The sequence below is a fragment of the Poecilia latipinna genome, unplaced genomic scaffold, assembly GCF_001443285.1.
Source record: "Poecilia latipinna isolate Pla-1442-1.1 unplaced genomic scaffold, P_latipinna-1.0 Scaffold801, whole genome shotgun sequence".
Classification (NCBI taxonomy): domain Eukaryota; kingdom Metazoa; phylum Chordata; class Actinopteri; order Cyprinodontiformes; family Poeciliidae; genus Poecilia; species Poecilia latipinna.
In genome coordinates this window covers 1-20,301 of record NW_015113417.1, presented here as the reverse complement: position 1 = coordinate 20,301, position 20,301 = coordinate 1, and the positions used below count along the sequence as shown (strand labels likewise).

General features: G+C 38.1%; 2 protein-coding genes and 1 long non-coding RNA gene across 3 annotated transcripts; 1 reads left to right on the top strand and 2 right to left on the bottom strand.

The window, feature by feature from the left end:
* Positions 1–1,731: 1,731 nt before the first annotated feature.
* prodh2 (proline dehydrogenase 2) lies at positions 1,732–10,230 on the top strand. The gene is made up of 12 exons (XM_015046957.1): positions 1,732–1,802; positions 2,420–2,790; positions 3,630–3,820; positions 5,434–5,560; positions 5,865–5,936; positions 6,038–6,118; positions 6,433–6,576; positions 6,681–6,847; positions 7,846–7,956; positions 8,929–9,017; positions 9,096–9,319; positions 9,703–10,230. Exons 2-11 carry the CDS (start codon positions 2,563–2,565, stop codon positions 9,275–9,277), a joined length of 1,392 nt encoding a protein of 463 aa, XP_014902443.1. The 5' UTR covers positions 1,732–1,802; positions 2,420–2,562; the 3' UTR covers positions 9,278–9,319; positions 9,703–10,230.
* Positions 3,716–6,716, bottom strand: LOC106956244 (uncharacterized). The gene is made up of 4 exons (XR_001426738.1): positions 6,645–6,716; positions 6,481–6,580; positions 4,413–4,497; positions 3,716–3,803 (listed from the first exon to the last, which is right to left on the bottom strand). It is a non-coding gene; the product is annotated as an uncharacterized LOC106956244 (long non-coding RNA).
* Positions 10,231–10,234: 4 nt separating the features above from the next.
* Positions 10,235–20,111, bottom strand: eif3c (eukaryotic translation initiation factor 3, subunit C). Its single transcript, XM_015046956.1, has 22 exons — positions 20,014–20,111; positions 19,872–19,937; positions 19,597–19,786; positions 19,398–19,523; positions 19,261–19,312; positions 18,587–18,717; positions 17,650–17,780; positions 17,435–17,570; positions 16,681–16,784; positions 16,333–16,474; positions 16,065–16,190; positions 15,371–15,464; positions 15,084–15,271; positions 13,869–14,093; positions 13,598–13,789; positions 12,700–12,871; positions 12,451–12,610; positions 11,906–11,971; positions 11,320–11,407; positions 11,040–11,205; positions 10,687–10,728; positions 10,235–10,584 (listed from the first exon to the last, which is right to left on the bottom strand). The coding sequence occupies exons 1-22, from the start codon at positions 20,109–20,111 to the stop codon at positions 10,505–10,507; spliced, it is 2,775 nt and encodes a 924-aa protein (XP_014902442.1). The 3' UTR covers positions 10,235–10,504.
* Positions 20,112–20,301: the final 190 nt, after the last annotated feature.

Sequence of the window (20,301 nt, the reverse complement as noted above, 5' to 3'; positions counted from 1 at the left end):
AACATTTCTGAGTTTAAAAAAAAAAAAATCGGAAAAAAAAAAAAAAAAAAAAAAAATCAGAAATATTTACAAAAAGTGGATTTTATTTCACTCTTCCCCTTCTGTGATTTATACAACGGAGATTTAGAGCAAGGCTACAAGAATTGTGTTTAATTACGACATATAGTCATAATATTAGAAGACTAGCGATGCATTTTTACTAGTAGAACATATTAAAATCAAGAGAAAAAAGCCATTTTAAAGAGAAAATGACTTAAGTTATCAAGATCTTATGTAACTAAATTAGACCATGCTTACAGAAAATGTTTTATTTATTATGGCTTCTTGAATTTCAAGTAAATGTTTGTAGCAAATATGCATGCCCATAAACAGTAAAGGCATAATTTTAGAAGGTTTGTTCAAACACCGATTTTACTGAGAACAAAGTTTTTTTTAATGTATTTTTAGTGTTGCTGAAGTCAGATTTAGATGAATTTCTCTATGTGATAAACGTCTTTTCAGTGATGAAAGAGTTTCAAGCTAATTTTTGTCAAAATGAGACAATCTGAACGGGTTATTCTGACCAAAACTCAATTTAAATTTAATTCTGATTTTTAAACATTTTAATTCCATATAAAATATGTTGGTCCTGCTGTTTCTTTTATCTTTGCTCAACAAGTTATTTCTATTTTTTAAGTTGCTAAACTTGAACTTCATATGTTGTATTTTTCTTCCTCATTTTAAAATAAATATTTTATTTAAATTGTTTTTTTTTGTCTTTTCTGATTACTTAAACTATGCACAAGTAATTTTTGTTGCTATTTTTCTGTAAGTCTACATTAACTGTGCAAAAAAATATTTAAAAAACTGCTTTTAAAACACTAACAAGTATATTTTCGGGTCAAAATGTTAATAATAACACAAATCCTGGAAGTCGGATGGGAAAACTTCACATAGAAACCACCTGGCTGCACATTAACGCGTCTCTGTGAACAACAAGCAGTCCTGCAGCTCCCCTCTGCAAACCTCTGAGGTGAAGAACAAACAGACGAAGAAAAGCAGAAACAAACCAGAAAGGTCCAGCTACGCTCCACATGATGTGTCCAACAGTCCCTGAATGATCTCATCTCTTCTAGTTTTGCTTAAGTTCCAAAAAAGTATTAAACATTTTGGGGAGAAACCATATTTTACCTCCAACACATCGGCGTTAAAATGGAAACTTTCCTTACGTTTATTTATAAGACAATTTAAACTTTTAAAACCAAACTTGTCACTTTAGGGCAAATATTTCTGAGACATAAACTTCTTCAATGAAGTATGGAGTAAACATATTTTGCACATTGTACACCAAACTCCAAGATGCAATGAAAAAAATGCTGACTGTTTAGTATAGTTTTAAAATGGTAAACAGGGGCGATTCTGACATGAATGCCACCCTGGGCGGGCCCCAACAACATGAATCCCTCCCTCCTTCTGTGCCACTTACATAGGTTTCAAAAAGCTAATTGTTGGTTCAAGCTGTGAAAGGATAAAATACATTTAGAAAAGTTCTTAAAGTAAAGCAATATGCAGTGATGCACTTATATTTTACAAATCTCCTGATAAACATGTATGATAAAATGCTTTACATTTATGGCCAACTTAGTGTCAGTGGATCGCAAACCAAGTGAAGATCTATGAGGCAATGCTACGGGTCAGACTGATGTTTACTCAAATGTCTCAACAGTCACTGATTAACCCAAAAGTCCTGCGCTTGGATCCTCAAACTGCAGCTGCCTGCTTTAATCATTGAGGTGATCTGGGTGGCATTTATGGGACGGATGGTAAAACTTTCTCTTTCTTTTCTGCTTCAGTTTTCAATTTTCTTCAATTCGATTTGATTCTGCTGTAAAAATATTTTTTGAGATGATTTTTGTACCTGTTAAATACTTGAGTCAGAGACACAAGAAAATAGATAAAAATACTTGGTAAGACTTTGTGTTTCTTTAGTAATCCTACCAAAAATTACTTAAAATTTAAAAATACTAAACAAAACTTTAGTAGATGTCTCACAAAATTAGAGAGCTAAATGAATACACACTGCAAAAACACAAACTCTTACAATGTTTTATTTTGTTTGGTTTCTACTGCAAATATCTTAGTGCACTTGAAATAAGATAAAATTAAATTACAAATAACTTTTCATCAAGATACAGGAGATTGCTTGAAGTCAATAATTCTTATAATGAGCTCCAATATCTTGCTGAAGAATTACTTATAAGCTAGTTTTCTTATTTCAAGTGAACTAAGATAATTGCTTGAAACTAGACAAAAATACCTGGTAAGATTTTATGTTTTGCAGTGTGCTATCTTATCTTTATGCTTCTATGGAACTCGTAAACGGATACCAGCATCAGTTTTGTAAAATTTCAAAACTTTTGTGTTTTTCTTCCTCCTATAGGATTTTTACCTAGGAAGGAAAACAACTGTCTAAAATTGAATATTCGGCACTGTAACATATATTTACACACTCTAAAGGCATTAAATATTTCTATAAGCTGGTTTCCAGCTAATCCTGAACACACCTGTGTTTCTCCTGGGACGATGCTGTGCTCTAACCTCCGCCCGGCCGTCCCTCACCTCTTGTTGCGGAGGCTTGTTGGTACTGCCACCTCCAGGATGGTGGCGACGAAGCGGCCGGAGATTCTGTCGGTCAGCCTGGCCTTTGAGGATCCAAGCGCCTTCAGGGTGAAGAGTCTGGGCGAACTCCTCCGAGCTCTCGGTGTCTTCCACCTGTGCTCCTTCCCTGTGCTGGTCAACAACTGTGGTAAGGTGAGATCGAAGCTTTATGAAGTCTTTCCTATCTTTCTTTTCCTTGACACTTAATACACCCACTTCTTTTTAGATTTTTTTTTTAATTTGTTTTTTGTAATTTAGTCATTTTTCAACTACGATAGAATATTAGGATTATCTAAGAAAATAAATAAATAATTAAGTAAATAAATCAATAAAATTATGGGAATAAAGTCGTACGGAATAAAACTGTAGAATGACTTTAATTCATGTTATCATGACATTATTCTCCTACAAATTTGTCTTTGCAATATTATGATTATTTTCACAAGTAAATAAAACAAAATGAAAAAATCAAAAGCAAGGAAAAAAATCTAGACAAAAACTAAACAAATATCCTGTCAATGGCAAGAGCACAAAATGTATCATACTTTGTATCACTTTATATATGTAAACAGCATTACCAAAATCAAAACAGCATTTTTCCTCCATGTTTTTCAAAAACATATCTCCAAGAAATTGCGGCTGAGTCTGTAGACAAACTCATAAAAGAAAATAAACAATCATAATCAAACCTTATTGTATTTGCAGCAAATGATTTGTATGCAATTTTTTAATTTGAAGAGTGAAAAACACAGTTGCATCTCCTCACGATTATTTCACTCCCAAATCCCTCCAACTGAAGTGCAAGTGTTTCATCCTAATATTTAGTTTTCTCTCAGTTTTTTTTTAAAATTTAAAACCACTTCTGTTTACACTTGAAAATGAATTTATTATAGACTTAGGATATAGTGAATGCATTTCAAAGTAAATGAAAGAAATATTAAATTAGTTGGATAAACATAACCTGAATCAGTTCTAATTTTCATCTTTTTTAGCTGATGACAGCAGCACGCACCATCCTGGGGAGGAGAGGGTTCTCTTTGTTGCTGCGGCCCACCATCTACGCCCAGTTTGTGGCCGGAGAAAACGAGATGGAGATCTCCCAGTCCATGGGAAAAATGAGCTTGATGGGACTGAGGCCCATGTTGGCGGTTCCGATTGAGGAAGACCTCGGAGAGAGCATTGGGTAGACCTTAAATTCCTGCAGAGTTTTGTAGAAATTATTCATACCCTTTGTTTTTCATATTTTGTCACATTGCAATCGCACACTTCAATATATTTCACAGATTTATTATATCTCATATATCTTTGTTAAATATATTATATCTTTATTAAATAAAGTGGTGCATAATTGTAAAATGGAAAGATACGATTTTTTTTCTACTTTGAAGCATTTTACCAACACACAGCATGATACTTCCACTATCTTACTTTCTTGGTGGAGAGTGTGTGATACATTAAGATCAGACTTGGTTTCTTTAGACAAAACACCATGCATCATTTTCCTTCCACTTTAGAAAAAACATTTTAGTTTGGTTTGGTGAATCACACAAAATCTCAATAAAACACATTGAAGTTGAAATTGGGCTTGTAAAGTGACAAATTGTGGAAATAAATACTGTTACAAAGCACCGTACATTCAAAAAGGTTGGTTTTAAATCATTCATTATAAAAACCTTATTTGAGGCTTTGATGAATACAAAGCCTCAAATAAGGCTTATTGCTGTTGTAACTTCGTCCCCAACAGCTGAAAATAGTATTTTCAATGTTACACTCACCGATAGCTCACTGAAAAAGTGTTGACCTTTTATTAATGCCAGCTGGTCAGCTCAGTTTTTGTTCCTCTTCTAATGTCTTGTCAACCTAAAATGACACAAAGCATGATTTTTCATTAAAAAATCTATTTAATGAAATCCTGTTGTAGTAATTCATGTTTAATCTCTCACTTTGTATTTCTACTCATATTAGAGAATCATAATTTATCCCTGAGGGGAAACTGTTTATTTGTTGACAAGCTACTCCATCAAAATGTTACATATTAGCAAATACAAATTATAATCATATGTGAGATAAATACACTGCTCAAAAAAATAAAGGGAACACTCAAATAACACATCCTAGATCTGAATGAATGAAATATTCTCAATGAATACTTTGTTCTGTACAAAGTTGAATGTGCTGACAACAAAATCACACAAAAATCATCAATGGAACTCAAATTTATTAACCAATGGAGGCCTGGATTTGGAGCCACACACAAAATTAAAGTGAAATGTTCCCTTTATTTTTTTGAGCAGTATATATTCATAACTGTGAACTTACATGTAATTTAGATATAAAATTAACAAATGAAATAAAATAAAAACATTGATATACATGCAAGTATGTACATGAAAATATGCAAATTTCAGAATGAAGAGAAAACATTAAGACTTGGTATTGACTTAGATTCATTTTAGTTATTGCATTAATCCCTAACCCTAACCATTACCACTATGTTTTTAAATATAAGCTTAACCAAAAATTAATTCACTCCAGAAACCTTTAAACTTGACCCACAACATTAAAAATGGCTTTGGTCCTCATAAGGACAATGGTCTTCAGAGGGTGGGTGAATGTACCAGAAAAGGTCCTTAACAGGCACTAAAGACAAGTACACACACACACGCACGCACACGCACGCACACACACACACACACACACACACACACACACACACGCATAACTCGACAACATTAACTATAATATTTGGATGTGTGTTGAAATGTCATAGTTCTAAGCAAGCTTTATCCCCACTAGAGAAAAGAGATATGACGACAACATGGCGGCCATGTTGGAATGTGTGCGGATGTCCCACAGCAACGCCTGGAGCAAAGACCCGATGATGCAGCTGAAGATCACGGCTCTGCTCAGCCCGGAGCTGTGTGTAAGGATTAAATATTAAACATTTATTTTTCCTTTATTTTGTTTTTTCTTTTGGTTTTTGAGGCTTACCACCAACACACTGACAGCCTTGAATTCCTTCACGTATGAGGGGGAAAAAAAAGATAAGAACGCACGTTTTAGTGTTTGCGCTGTCAACAGCTGCTCTAAGTTGTTTCTGCCGACTCAACACTAATTTCCCCAGTCTAGCTGCCCTCCGTTTCCATCAGTCTGTCTCTCTGTCATGTTGATCTATTACTGAACGTCCTTCACCTCTTTCTACTGAGAATAAACTGTTTGTGTCAAAGGTCAAACTCACAACCCTGATTGCACAGCAGCCATACGACCTGAGCCTCCTTGTCCGAGCGATGGATGGAGAAGTAAGCCAGCAGTCCACTGAGTAATGTAGATTATGCAGTGTATTTTTCAAATTTTATTCACAGTATCATTTGCATTTTAAATAATTTATACTGTTTTTCAGATGGTAACGTTTCCTGGATTGGAGGAAAAAGAGGCGGCTCATTTCTTGTGTGGTCTGCAAAGACTGAACAAAGTAGCAGAGGTAACCCTTCCCACACTTATCTATTTGTAATGGTTGTATTTTCACAATGCAGTTGCAGTCAGAAGTAGTTTTATGGGCAATCTGGCACACACGTATTGTTGTCATTGCTGTACTGTAATATATTTGTTTTCCTGTCAGTCGTTGTGACAACAGTGACTTATTTTAGGATTCACCCACATCCATATTCCTACTGTTCACAGTAATAAAAAATGTATTTAAATGGTATTCCATTTAAAAAAAATGTTTATCTTTATCTTTTGTGATGTTGCTGTAATAATAAAAGTTACATTGTTAAATGTTGATTATTTTTTTAGGCGAGTGTTAACAAAGTCAGAGTGCTGGTTGATGCAGAGTACACCTACATGAACCCGGCTCTCACTCTGGTCACCATGGCGCTGATGAAGAAGTTTAACAAAGATGGCGCCTGGATCTGGAACACCTATCAGTGTTATCTAAAGGCAGCTGTCAAAATCGACAGTTCAATAACTTCTACAAACATCTGAGCATTTCCACTGTTTCCATTCACTGATGGTATGTGACAAGCGTCTCATCTGTCAACCAGGAGTCCAGGTCTCTGCTGTTGGAGGCTCTCAATCTGTCGCAGGCTGAAGGTTTCTGCTTGGGAGTCAAACTGGTACGAGGTGCATACATGGACAAAGAGCGAAAGCTGGCAGAGAAGGAGTGCCAGGTGGATCCCATTCACCCGAGCTGGGAAGAGACCAACAAGAGGTTGGATGCACAGCAAATAACAAAGTTAAATCTAAACCTGCACTTAAATTATGATCGCCATCTCAGTTTCAAAATGTCAACCCAAAAGTACAGCCTGGAAGCAACATTTGAGCCACGCATTAATGACCTGCAGAACATTTGACCAACAGAATGAACCAAACTGGCTTTATTGCACAAAATAATGAGTTCAGATGACTGAATCCAAATCTATATTTTCATAAGTTTTTAATAACACAGTGGATATTTCATTAGAATCTAACTCTAAATTATTCAGGGAAAATTCATAAAAAGACCAAAATATTTAAAATAAAATAGGAAGCTAACTTACTTAACCCGAGGTGCTATTGAGCTAAAATGAGGACATAATGTTTGTTTAAATGAAATAAAAATTGAAACTTAAAAATAATTTTCAAACCAAAACAAAAGGTTTTAAACTGAGAAAGGAAACTGAAAAAGATTTGAAAACTTTTCAGATTCAAGTTTTTGTTGGTTCAGATTTTTTTTTCAGTTTTATGCCTTTTATTGGTTCAAAGGTTTTTTATTTTATTTTATTTTTTACAAATTTTATATCCTCAATTTAACTCCATAGAATCTTTATAACCCAAAGAGCCGTTCTTGTCAAAATCTCCTCATTAAAACTTGTCTTACTGTTTGTCTTAATGCGTATTACGGCTGTATTTAGTGCATAAGCGATCAATGTATGCAGTTGTAATTATTTTCATAGGGGTTCTCAAGCATTTGCGGATTTTAACTATTCGTGGTCGGCTGTGCACCGAATGCTGATCTGAGATAATACCGGACGTCCATTGTGAAAGTGTTCAGTCACTGCGAAATCTAAAACTTGTCTCATCTGAACTTGCTATGACAAAAAAGTGATCTATGTATTCATTTAATTTTCATTTAGAAGTCAAAATCTTCATTAATTCAGACGTTTTCACAGCAGAGTGAGAATTAAACATTAAACAAATTTAACATTCTACGACTTCTTGTGGCAACAGTTATAACGGCTGCCTGGATGTGATGCTGGAAGCCATAGCACAGAAACCGGACCGCTACAGGATCATCGTGGCCACTCACAACGAGGAGTCTGTGAGACGAGCTGCTAAAAGGTAAGGACATAAAAAATACTTCATAGGGTTATTTTAAAGGAAACTTAATTAAGGATTTAAGGAAAAGGTTTGAAGGAGAGAAGTCACTCTTCTGTTTAGAAAACTAAATATATTAACTGTGGGAAGCTTACCGAGTTTTAAACAAGCAGAAACACATAAAAGCTTTAAAGGGCATTGTTTGACGTGGAGTTAAATAATGAGCTTTAAAGGAATAAATCGATATTTAAGCTCAATCGAACATCGTGATGAAGGCTAGATATATTAAAGGGGATCTAATATGCAAATTTCACATTTTGCACGTTTTTGTACTTTCTTTTAAGTCTCAACTACTTCTAAAACCAGCCCAACCACTTAAAAAACACACTAAACAGACGTGTTTGGTGTGTGTCACATTCGCTGCTTCAAAAAGTGACAATCGACTAGCATTGTGCTATCACCTAGCAACCCAAGCTGAGGTCCAGCATGTTCGGTCAGCTGGTTTTACTGCTGTATGCACTGTGCAATGGCTTCTAGAAAAGACAAGTGTTTTGTTGTTGTCTTACCATCCAGAAACCACTTCCTGTAGTCTTGTTTATTGTACAGGATGCTCCGGTTCTGCTTTTCAAAGATGCATAGTTGTATATTTACGGATCTGTCTGCAGCCATTTTTATGTGAGAGTGTAAAGTGTTGATTTGGGGGGTGAATCCAGCAGCAGCTCATTCTGAAAGGAGCTCAAAAGAGGCAGAACTGAGCAGACTAAAATCTAATCTAATAATTCTGTGGAAAAACATAACGAACATGTTCTCTATAGACCATAGACCTGCCCTAACCTGTTCAAGGAAGCATAATACTTAAGATCTTTAAACATTCATAGGTTCAAATATGCTGGAATAACTCCCAGGTTGTAGCGGAGTATCCTGATCTTTTCTCATGACTGTAAAGGACAGGAATATTTAAAGTTTGAGTGTTTAAAATGAACATTTGTACTTTAGGATGGAGGAGTGGGGGATAGAAAAAGATGGAGGCTCGGTGTGTTTCGGCCAGCTACTGGGGATGTGTGATCACGTCTCCCTGACACTGGGTGAGATTAACTCGTATTTCCTTCATGTTGTACAGAAGAGCATCACTAACGTTGACTAATGTTTTTTCTTTTGGCCAGCAAAGGAAGGTTATCCTGTCTACAAGTCGGTTCCATACGGCTCAGTGGACGACACTCTCCCCTACCTGGTGCGCCGGGCCCAGGAGAACCGGACCGTGCTGCAGGGCATTCGCAAAGAAAGAGACCTGCTGAGGCAGGAGCTCAGACACAGAATGAGGAGGAGCATGAGGGGTGGCAGCTAATGACGAATAACCAACACAGACTGAAAACAAATCAGGAAATTGGTGTAAACGCTGCTGCTACTGAGCCATTCAAACAAGAAAAACTTGTCTATTAAGAACCTTCCAGCTTATTTCCATTAATGTACATGTTTGTGCTTTGCTTAGTGTAGTTGTTTTTATTATTAAAATGTATTTTATTGCTCCCATCACTTTCAAACTATTAACATACGTATAGGTAATATAAACTTCAGGTAGAATCTGAGGAAGTGAAACAAAATATCTTAGGAAAAAACCGTAAAACTTCAAAACTTCTACAAAGATGCTAACAGTTATTAGCATTTAGTCTAACGGCAATCAGGCACATTCATAGATATGAATGCCTGGATTGCCATTGAGTGTTGAATCCTAAGTTGACGTCGCCGCCATCTTGGATATGGGAGACATCGATGAAATGGCTTATTCTCCTGGATAAATTACTTGTGAATTTTATGTAATTCTAAATAAATCCCGTGTTTTTACACGTTACATCCCACAGCGTTCTGCACTCTCCACTTTTTGTCGTTATGTATGTGAACAATTTATTTCAATGGATGCTGATCTTTTATTCTTGGTCACAGTAAAAGCAGAAGTTACCGCAGGCACGTTGACGAATGTTAAGACAAAAGTTACAAAGCTAGCATATATGTTTACAGCTGAATGCATACAAAAATGAATGAATTTTGTTAGCCTAATAGCACAATTGTCCAAGTCCTATTTCTAGAAAACAGGACTTAGGCTTAGCTAAAAGGATTTAGCAATTATGCTAATGGACTCAAAAGTTAACCTCAAACTGTAAATTTGTACTTAAGCACCTGCTCTCAAACCGATACTCTGTGTATATCCATGTTTTAGCTGTAAGTTGGTTTGGTTCATCAAGAAAATGTACCCAGTTTTTTCTGTTTGCCTTTCTGAATAAACCAACTCAATACACAGTGTTTATTTATTTTTTTCCTTTATTACTGTTTTCCTAAGTAAATAATAGTTAACATGTTCTAATTGACCACGCTGCTTTGCTACAGAGGAGAAAATCTTCAGGGTTCGGTACTGAACGGTGGTATTGTTGAGATATTTCATAGATTTAATGAAGCAAGTTTCAGCAGATTCAGGATAAACTGAAACCATTTTTCCGTTGGTGGTTGTTGGTGGTGTGGAATGAAAATAACTCCAGGTAGAAAAAGTGACAAATAAATCCCAGCACAATTTCTAAGTTCAGTAGTTGCTCTGGTTTTGATTCCTGTAGCCTCCTCGCTGGTAGCCGCCCTGCTTCTGCTGGTAGCCGCCTTTCTGATCTGTTAAAAGGTCAACATTTAAAAATTACAATCAGCATTTAAAGAGAAAACCAGCTGCATTATTCAAAATGTATGCAGGGAGGAGCAGGCAACATAACATACCTCTCTGGTATGGCTGCTTCTGCTGATATCCGCCTTTCTGATCTGAAAATCCAAAGCAAAGCAAAACTATTTTTTTCTGAAGGCATTTACAGATGATATCTGTATAGAAATCAGACTGGTATGTTTCATTAAAATATTTATTATAAATTAAAATCTAAAGTTAAAAGAAACCTAAAACAGGAAACCAACTTAAATAAAAACTCCTTTGAAGTTAACTTCCATCTGGGAGTTCAAACATCACCTGGTTTTTCCAGATCTTTCTCAGTCTAAGACAATTCTTCCATATCAGATCAGAATTTGTCCCATTTTATTAAAAATAACAGGATTAAATCCACGTTTCCCATCCTGCTCACCCCTGTTGAAGTATCCTCCGTAGACGCCCTGCTTCAGGTCGAAGATTCGCTCGTTGTTCTCCACCAGGCTGCCCAGTTTCTCCGCCAGCTGCAGAGCCATGTTCTGCAGGGAGGTGGGCTCTGTGCGGTGCATCACCACCGTCTGCGTGGGCTGGTCCAGCGACGCCTGTGGAGGTCGGTGCAAAAAGCTCTTAACGCCTTTAACAATTAACTAACAGTTGGAATTCATTGGTTCAATACTAAGATTTTTTTTTATGCCAATAGGAAGACTAAAACGAACCATCAGTTCCTCATTGATGATCATTTTGCTGATAATACTGTGAACGGTTGGGATCTCCAGTTCAAACATCTCTGACAGAGTCTCCATGCTGCAGATCACAGACAGAAACAAAAATAAGCATTTTTTATTTTTGCAGATCTGAATGTCTTCTAATATATTCCAGATGTCAGTTTGCAGATTTTATGGAGCAAATTAATCAGATTGCTTCCACAGACTAAACACAGAATTGTCCTTTTCTTCTCCATTTTTCTGAGCTCCTATGAAAAAAATTAATAAAAATCCCAGATATTTTTCATATCAAATCCAACTTTAAGCAATTTTTTCTTGCTTTCCTTTCTAGAAGAAAAAAAATAGTAAAACTGACAAAATATTTTTGGATTTCAGGATACAATAATTTTCGTTTAATTACGAGAATATAGTCACAAAACGGCGGCTCTCGGCGCGCTGACATCACTCTGAGCCAAAACAAACCCCAAAGAGTGCATTGTTGGGAAAAAAATATCCAGATTTTCCAAAAATGTAACCATCAAAAACAAAATATTCGATAAATCAATACAGTTGGTTAATCTGTACACGTTGCGTTTACCTGATGGAGTCGTACACACTGCTGTAGGTGAACAGGTACGTCCTCAGGGATTCCTCCTGGATCTTCCTGTAAAGGGTTTTAACAACATTAGGTGGAAAATTGGAGCCGTCATTCCATTAAAAGCATTTAATCAGATTAATCACACTACGATTTATCAATATGTCCGACGTTGTAAGCTTGAAATATAAATATGCACAGAGTTGTGGTTCTTGCAGGAGCAGGGCCCTTGGCAAGCCCTTCCTCCTGCTGCTCTTCAACCAATTAAAGTGCAAGAAATTATCTGATTTGTTTTTGAAGCAGAAGGCAGGTGATGTCATCAACAGAAACAAAGGGAAACTTATCCGGCTACACATTCATACAAATGGCAGCAAACTTGTAGTTGGGACAACTGATAGATAAGATACAATTTATTTTAAAGATCCTGGTTGTGCCGCCCCTTTCTGATGTCACCCTGGGCATCTGCCCATATCAAAAACCACCACTATGTGCATGTTTTCAGAAGATGTTTTACTGTGTGGAACCAGGGATCAGGAGGGCGGAGTTACCTGACGAGCATCTCTCTGACTCGCTGCGTCTCAGGAAACAGGTCCCACACTTTACTGTTCATCTTCTCATTGATGATGAACGAGTGGCAGGTGCGCCAGTCGCCCATCTTCATGGCCTTGCTGGCTGCCACCACGTGTTCCCTCATGCTCTCCGGAGGTCCTGGGGGTCAGAAAGGTTAAAGTTCATCGTCTCTGCTTCCACAGTGAGGTGAATCCCTGACGGAGGGAGTTCGGAGGATTGCTTCGTACCCAGCAGCGGCTGCCTCTCTCCCACTCGGAGCTGGTGGTGGAACTGCTTGCTGATCATCCTGCGCCGGGCGTCGAACTCGTGGGCCGCCATGTAGGGGATTTCCAGCAACATGGCCGACACCAGGTAGACACACTCCAGCAGCTCCAGGTTGATGTGCATGTGGAAAGGAACCTGCAACCAAAAGGTGCCATCTTGGAGTCACATCATTGCAAAAAACACAAATATCACCAAGAAGGTTTCTAGTGCAAATATCTTAGTGCACTTAAAATAAGACAAAACTAACTTAGAAGTAACTTTTCAGCAAATTATAGGAGCTTGTTTTACATCAATAATTCCTTAATATTCATGAAAAAAGTACTAGTTCCAATGGCAGATTATTTCACTTGTAACATGGAAAAATATATTGTTTTAAGTGAAATAATCTACCAGAACAGTAACAAATTGAAGAAAGCTAATAAAAAGAAATGACCTTTTGTGAAGCACTGACTGCGTTTCTGTAGGGAAATCTGTTTGGATGTGTCGTCACAGCCAGAAGTGACTGGATTCTTTCATGAGTTCATAATTATAATTTTAAGACATTGTTTACATCCAGATTTACTGCATCTGTCTTTTTCTGGTGCAAAATAATGACCCAAATCTCACATTAGAGACATTCGACACGACTGTTCAGACTGCAGACGCTTTGTTGCACATGTATCCGATTTAGTGCCACCGATCTGATGTTTTGGTCGTTTAGATTGCCATTAAAAAAAAAGGTATTTTGTTTACATTTGTCTGCTGTGTGAAAGTAGCCAAAGGTTCTTTTCACACCTGATAGTCCGGTAGACTCGGTTAGATTGAGGACCAAAATTGCAACATTTGTTACATTTTCAGCTGCTGAAATTCCTCGTCTCTTACCTGTCTTCTCTTCTCGATCTTCTCCTGCTCAGCGTTCCTCTCCTGCATGTTCCTCATCAGCAGCCCTTGCCCCAGCAGCTCCTTGGCTCGGCCTGATGACTGGATGTCCAGCAGAGCATTGTGGGCGTCTTTAATCATCCCCTGTCTGAAGGCGCAGATGCCCAGCTGGACCATGGTTCTGTTGTACAGGATCTTCAGGAAGAAAAACGGAACAAAAAGCCGATTATTCCCGTTCTCAGGCTGAGTTTCCGGTGGCCTTGAGGGGACCGACCTGCACGGGGGGGTCGGCGTGCTGGATGTTGTCCTGCAGGTGGCTCATGAGCATCAGGTCGCGGGCCTGGTACCAGCGCGAGTGCAGGGCGTGGTGGTAGATGTGGCACAGGATGGCGCAGGTCCGGATGCGGTCGGTGCGGTCCTTGGCGTAGATGAACTTGCAGAGGCGGTCCATGATGATGGCGCTGTCCTCGCCTTCGCTCTCCTCCTGGTCCTGCTCCGACTAAACACATAATTCAGAAAAGCAAAAAGTTATTCTGCTCTGAGGGAGCCGCAGCTCTTCCCACGATATGCAGTAAATTGTCCCAGAACTTAATAAACTATGTTATTACTGTTTTGAGCCCATTTTCAAATAATATAATGGTAATGGCACAATAATGCAAGTACTAGGCCTGTTGCAATACACAATAAATCACAGGATAAATGAAAAACTCAATAATTTAAATTTGAATGGTTTCTTGTTTTTCTCTTTCTACCAAAAACTGGATGAAAAAAGTCTTCAGTCTGGTGCTTCTCGCTCAACCAGACGTCTTTGAAGAACTTCACAGTTTAGTTTATTTGTTGTTTAGTTTATTTAATTTGGATATTTAAAGTTTTCCAGTTCAGTGTTAAATGTTCATTAGAATTTAAATGTAACTCTGAGAATGTGCTCTCGCACTGTTATACCACTACCATTATTGAAAACAGTTTAAAAACAACAATATTATCATTTAACTGGAAAAAGTAAAAGATGCACTAAAACAGGTAAACATAATTCATTACTTGAGAAATGAAAGTGTCTTAAAAACAACAATATCATAATTTATTGTAATTTCTGGGACATTTTATTGTTAAGCAAATGAAATATCACGAGTGCACATTCTAAGAGATCAACACACTTTAATTTCTAACAAACATTTACAATGGAACTGGAAGAGATTTTAAATATTGTGACTTTCCTAAAATAATGCCCAGTTTTTGGTTTTTAAATAAATAACTAACTTTGGAACTTAATTATGTTTGAAAGGTAACAATATCCCAAATAAATAAAACAACAAATAAAATTGATACTGAAGTCTGTAAACACAATTGTAATTTAAAAAGAGGCAAAATAGAAGAAAAGAAATTAACGCAAATAGAAATGGTCAGGCTTTTTAAATTTATCCTGCGATTAATAGATTTATTGCTTATTGGGGCAGCCCAGTTCTTCCCTCCACACATGACCTTGCCTCACCTTGGTTTCTCCCTGCAGGCCGAGGCTGCGGCGGTGGGCTTTGTAGTCGAACTTGTAGTAGGTGTGCATGATTCTCCGCAGGTAGACGCGGCAGATCTCCTCTGTGGATCCTTTGTTCTCCAAGTAGGAGAGCAGCCGATCGATGATGCCGCAAACCCGACCTTCATCTTTCAGGTTGTCCACGTACTCTGCACAAGCAGACGGAAAGAGAGAAACAGAAACGTGAATTTATGAAGGAAAACGTTTGTTTTTACAGACACAGCAGCAACAATAGTGGCGTTTTGTACCTTGTGAATGAGGGTCGGTGTTCTGCATGATCTTGGTGAACTCTTCGTCCATCCTCTCCACCAGCGTCAGGACACACCCGCGCACCCTGAAAGGCTGAAGGACACACACACACACACACACACACACACACACACACACACACACACACACACACACACAGAGCGGTTCATGGATTCGTCACATTGCAAACTAAAGAACTAATTAAAGAAATTTAAGGTCTCACCAATGACAGGAAGGAGGAAACAACAAAAAACTGTATTTCCATTACAAAAGTGAGCTAATCTGTGTTTATAATCCATCTAAGGTAACAAAAAAAATTCTCAATTGTTGTATTTTCATTAAATATTTAATTATTGAACAACAACAGACTCTGGTATTCTCTTCCAACCTTTGGGCGTAACTATGGAGTGCAGTAAGGCTAATAGACTCAAACACAAAAACGAAGGACATTATAATTTTAGCACGTTTTACAATGGATGACATAGTTCCAGTTATAGTTTTCCCCCATTAATTACAGTTTTAATTATTTCCATTAGCAAAAATGTTTTCTCAATTTGTTATTTTGTTTATTTTAGTTAACTATAATAACCTGTTTTCTACTGACTTTAATATCCGGGTGTAGATCACACGACTCATAACACAAAAACTTGTCCTTTAAAACCGTTAAAACCTTAAATAAAGAGTTCAGGTCACCTGATCGGAGATGATCAGATTCTCGCTGTCCTCTGCGATGTTTTCCCCGATGAAGATGTCGTTGTGTTCAAACAGGATGTCCAGCAGCTCGTCGATGCAATCCAGGCATTTCTTCCACATGTCGGCCTGAAGAGCAACATGACCACAAAACAAAAACATCCTGAACCTCAAACTCACCGGAACGCTGGAAGAATCTGATCCATTTCGCCTCACAGATCATTTTGAAATGTTTCGGTGACGTCAGATCGTTTAGAAAGCAGAGGCTCACCTTCATGAAGGCTGCCAGGTTGGGGTTGTAATCGTACAGAGAGGCGATGATGTTGAACTTGATCTTGACCAGGATGCCTTGGCCCAGATTATTCTCAGCAGCGATGACTGCCAGAGCGTGGAGCAGCTCGATCTGAGCAGCCCTGTCCGAGGAAAGAACGGCTCATCGTCATCGCTTTAAACAGACCGACGTTAATCTGAGCTGCTCGTCTGTTCAGCGGTTAGACGACATCGTAAATCTACTGGAACTCCAGTTAGTAGAAAATACAAACTGTGAAGGAGCTCAATCAGGTTTTTACAAGATGGAAACTAAAGAAACTCTTGGTTTGTCACAGCTGTTTCCTCCTACCTGTCTGTTCCCTTTTTGCCTCTTGCTTGCAGGATCTCATTGAGTTTCTTCACCACCACAGGAACGTTGATCTCTGTGCCTTTGGCAAACATCTTTGGTTTCTCCTGGTGGACAGAAAACACCAGAACGACGTTAGCGTTAGAGCTCAGTTATATTTGCTTTGTTTTAGAGACACGTCTCTTAAATGTGATCCATTATGCTTATGTTAGGATTAGTCTACGTTCATCACATTCTTTTTCACAAAATCAATCTAAGGTAATTAGATTTCAGTCTGGTCGGTACTGCCCGTTTGAGCTCCTGTCACTTTAAATCCAGTCAAGCTGCTGCTGGCCACGCCCCAACTCAACGTTTACTCTCACACTTGAAAATGACTGCAAGCAGATGTGCAATTATACAACCGTGCATCTTTGAAAAGCAGAAGTGGAGCCTCCTGCACAACCAGCAAGAATGCAGCAAGTGGTTTCTGGATGGTAAGACAACAACATAACTCTGGTTGTTCAGCATAAAATCAGCTGACCAAACATGCTGGAGCTCAGCTTGGGTTGCTAAGTAACGAGTTATGCTCAGGTGTGGTTGCTAGGTAACGGCATAGTGCCTGCTGATTTGTTATGTAACATTACGTAGGTTTTTCAAATGGCTCATTTTCCAGACACCAAAAACACATTAACTTACTGCCTAAAAATGTGCAGGATGTGCGTTTTGATTTTTTAAACCAAAATGGACGGATGAAAACGTGCAAAATGTGAACTTCTACCTTAACCAGAGGGACGCCTCCTTTAACCTTCTCCCAGCCTTCTTCATCTCCTTCGCCCTCCTGCAGATCCCCACCTCGCTCTTTCTTCTGCTTCTTCTTCTTCTCGCCCTTCTTGATGCTGGTTTTGTCGGCCACCCTGAGGACGGTAAACGTTCCCGTTAGCGACCCGTTTGGCTGCAGAGCGATTTGGGCCGACCGTCGGACTCCAGACTTACTTCTTGAGGAAAACAGTGGCCAGAGATTTGCTCTTCCCTTCCTCGTCATCCGAGCTCTCGCTGCCGCTCTCCTCGGTGTCGCCACCCCAGTCTTCATCATCGTCGTCTTCATCACTAGAAGTCGACTCGTCCTGTTGGAAGGAAAACTGACTTTCACATTTGCAATTTGTTTGTAGACTTTTCTCAAAGGAAATTCAAGAACTTTTCAAACATTTTTAAAGTAAGTTTCAAACTTTCCTACTTCGGAAAAAAACCCTAAAACTATTTCAATGCACTCTAATATGATGTCATTTATTACAGCTCCTAATGTGATAGTATTCTATGTTGTAGGTAAACTGAAATAGAACAACATTTTATGTTTTGAAATGCATCTCACACTTCACTGGTTTGAGAACAAAACATTAATTTAACAATAAATTGCCTAATTTTAATAACATTTGTTAACATAAAATATTATCTAACCTTTATTTCAACTGATAAATAAGTCAGTTGAAATAATAATACATACTAATTACATTTAAATAATCCGAACAAATCATGTTAAGGTAAATGACATTAAAACATTTTATAAAGAAAGTTACAAACAATCTCTAAAAAACGTTCTTGGTAACTTTTCTGGAATCAAGCAAACAGAAATCATTTTAGTAATTCTAACTGACCTAAAACAAGAAAAGTTTAGTCTGATTTAACTTCAGTCAGAAAAAACGTGTCTGTGTTTTCTTATTAGGTACATGTAAATATCTGGTTTCAACTGTAAATTACATTTTCCAAATTTAGGCTTTTAATCAAACCTTAGATTGACTTTATTGCCAAACTGTGCAGTTTGAGTATCAAGAACTTTCAAGGACTTTACACAGAAATCAACCTTGAAAACGCCAGATTAAAATCCAAACATTTTCAAGGATGTGAAGCGGTCAAACGGCTCGATGCCTCTCACCCCAGAGCCCTTGGCAGACTTGAGGAATTTGCTCGCCTCTGAGGGGCCTTCAGGTTTTTTCTTCAGGAAGGATTTTGCCGACACTTCCTCCCCCACATCATCGTCGTCGTCGTCGCTCTCAGACGAGGAGCCTGGGGAAATAAAAAATAGAGTTTTTGAGAATATCTTAACACTTCTAATTAGGCCTGACATGATGACAAATTTTGCTGGATGCAGAAATTGTTGTGATAAATGATATATTTTTGTTTTGAGACCAGTTTCTAGTAATATAATGGTATAATAATGCAAGAACACATTCTCAAAGATCACAATCTTAAATTCAAGTGAATGTTGACACTGGAACTGGAAGACATTTTAAATATCCAACATAAATAAAGAAAATAACAAATAAAATGAATGATGAAGTCTATGTAAACTAAACTGTCCTTCAATAAAAGGGCTGGTTGAGACCAAAGCACCAAACTGAAAACTTTTGCCATCCAGTTTTTGGTAGAAAAAGAAAAGAAAAATGATGAATTATTATTAAGCTCATTTTAATTAATTGATTTATTGTTTATTACGACAGGCCTGTCTGTAATCCTCAAAAGTGCAAATATTTTTCACTACGAATCTAAGTTACCAAGAACGTTGTTTCTTGAGAACGTGACAGAACCATTACGAACAGAAACGTTTACCAGAATCCTCCTGCTCCTTCTCCTCCTCCTCATCTGCAGACTCTTGTGGGTTCTAAAAAGTGAAAAAAATAGTTTTGTTCCTGTTCAGTTGTTTCTGTTTTTTACACCAACCATTGTTGTTTTTATTTCCACCTTACCTCCTTGTAAGCAGCAATTTCAGTTTCAAAGTCTCGGTTGTATTTGCGGATCTTCTGGCGCAGGGTGCTCAGGGCCTTCGCGTTGTTCTTGTTCATCTTCTTCTTGCCCTCTTTGTCCTCCCAGAGCTTCAAGGAAGAGAACAAACGTTTAATAAAAGGAACGTCTAGCTGTTGTTTGGTATTAATGGAGGCAGCCGACCTGGTTGAGGTAGTCCTCCAGGTCGGCCAGCAGGCGGATGTAGAACTGAGGAACTCCTTCTTTGTCCACTATGTTCTTGCTTTTCAGGAAGGCCCGACACAGCTGCTCGAACTCCTCCAGACACTTGGACATGTCACGGATCTTCATGGCGTTGCGGATCGTCTTTATGAAGTTCGTCAACTCTTCAAACCTGACATTTAAATGGAAATTATTTTTTAATGATGAGCTTGGTGGATGATTTCTGCCATTTTGAGGCTGTTTAAAAGCACACCCACCTTTTGTCTTTGGCGCTACGCACCACTCTTTTAGTATCCTCCTCATCGTCACTAAGAAGCAGTGACCTGTAAAAGAAGCATTATTGTGTGAGACCTCAGCAGACGGATTTGATGCGATGACAAACTGGAAAGAGACACTGACTGCTTGAAGGTCGTCCCGGGCGCTTTAGGGGTGATCTCATCGGCGGATGACGACTCCTCCGACTCGCTGTCAGACCCGGTGGCGAAGAAACGAGACATCGCTGAAGGGAGCTGTCAATCTGAAACGATACGCATTACACATCAGAGAGGTCAGCTGTTGTACTGAACAGTCTAGATTTTTAATTATTTTATGTTGCCTAGACAACACAAAATTTATGTTTACATCTTGTAAACACATTTTGCTGGGCTATAAACTGTCCTAGAAGTTATTGTGATAAATGATAGTACT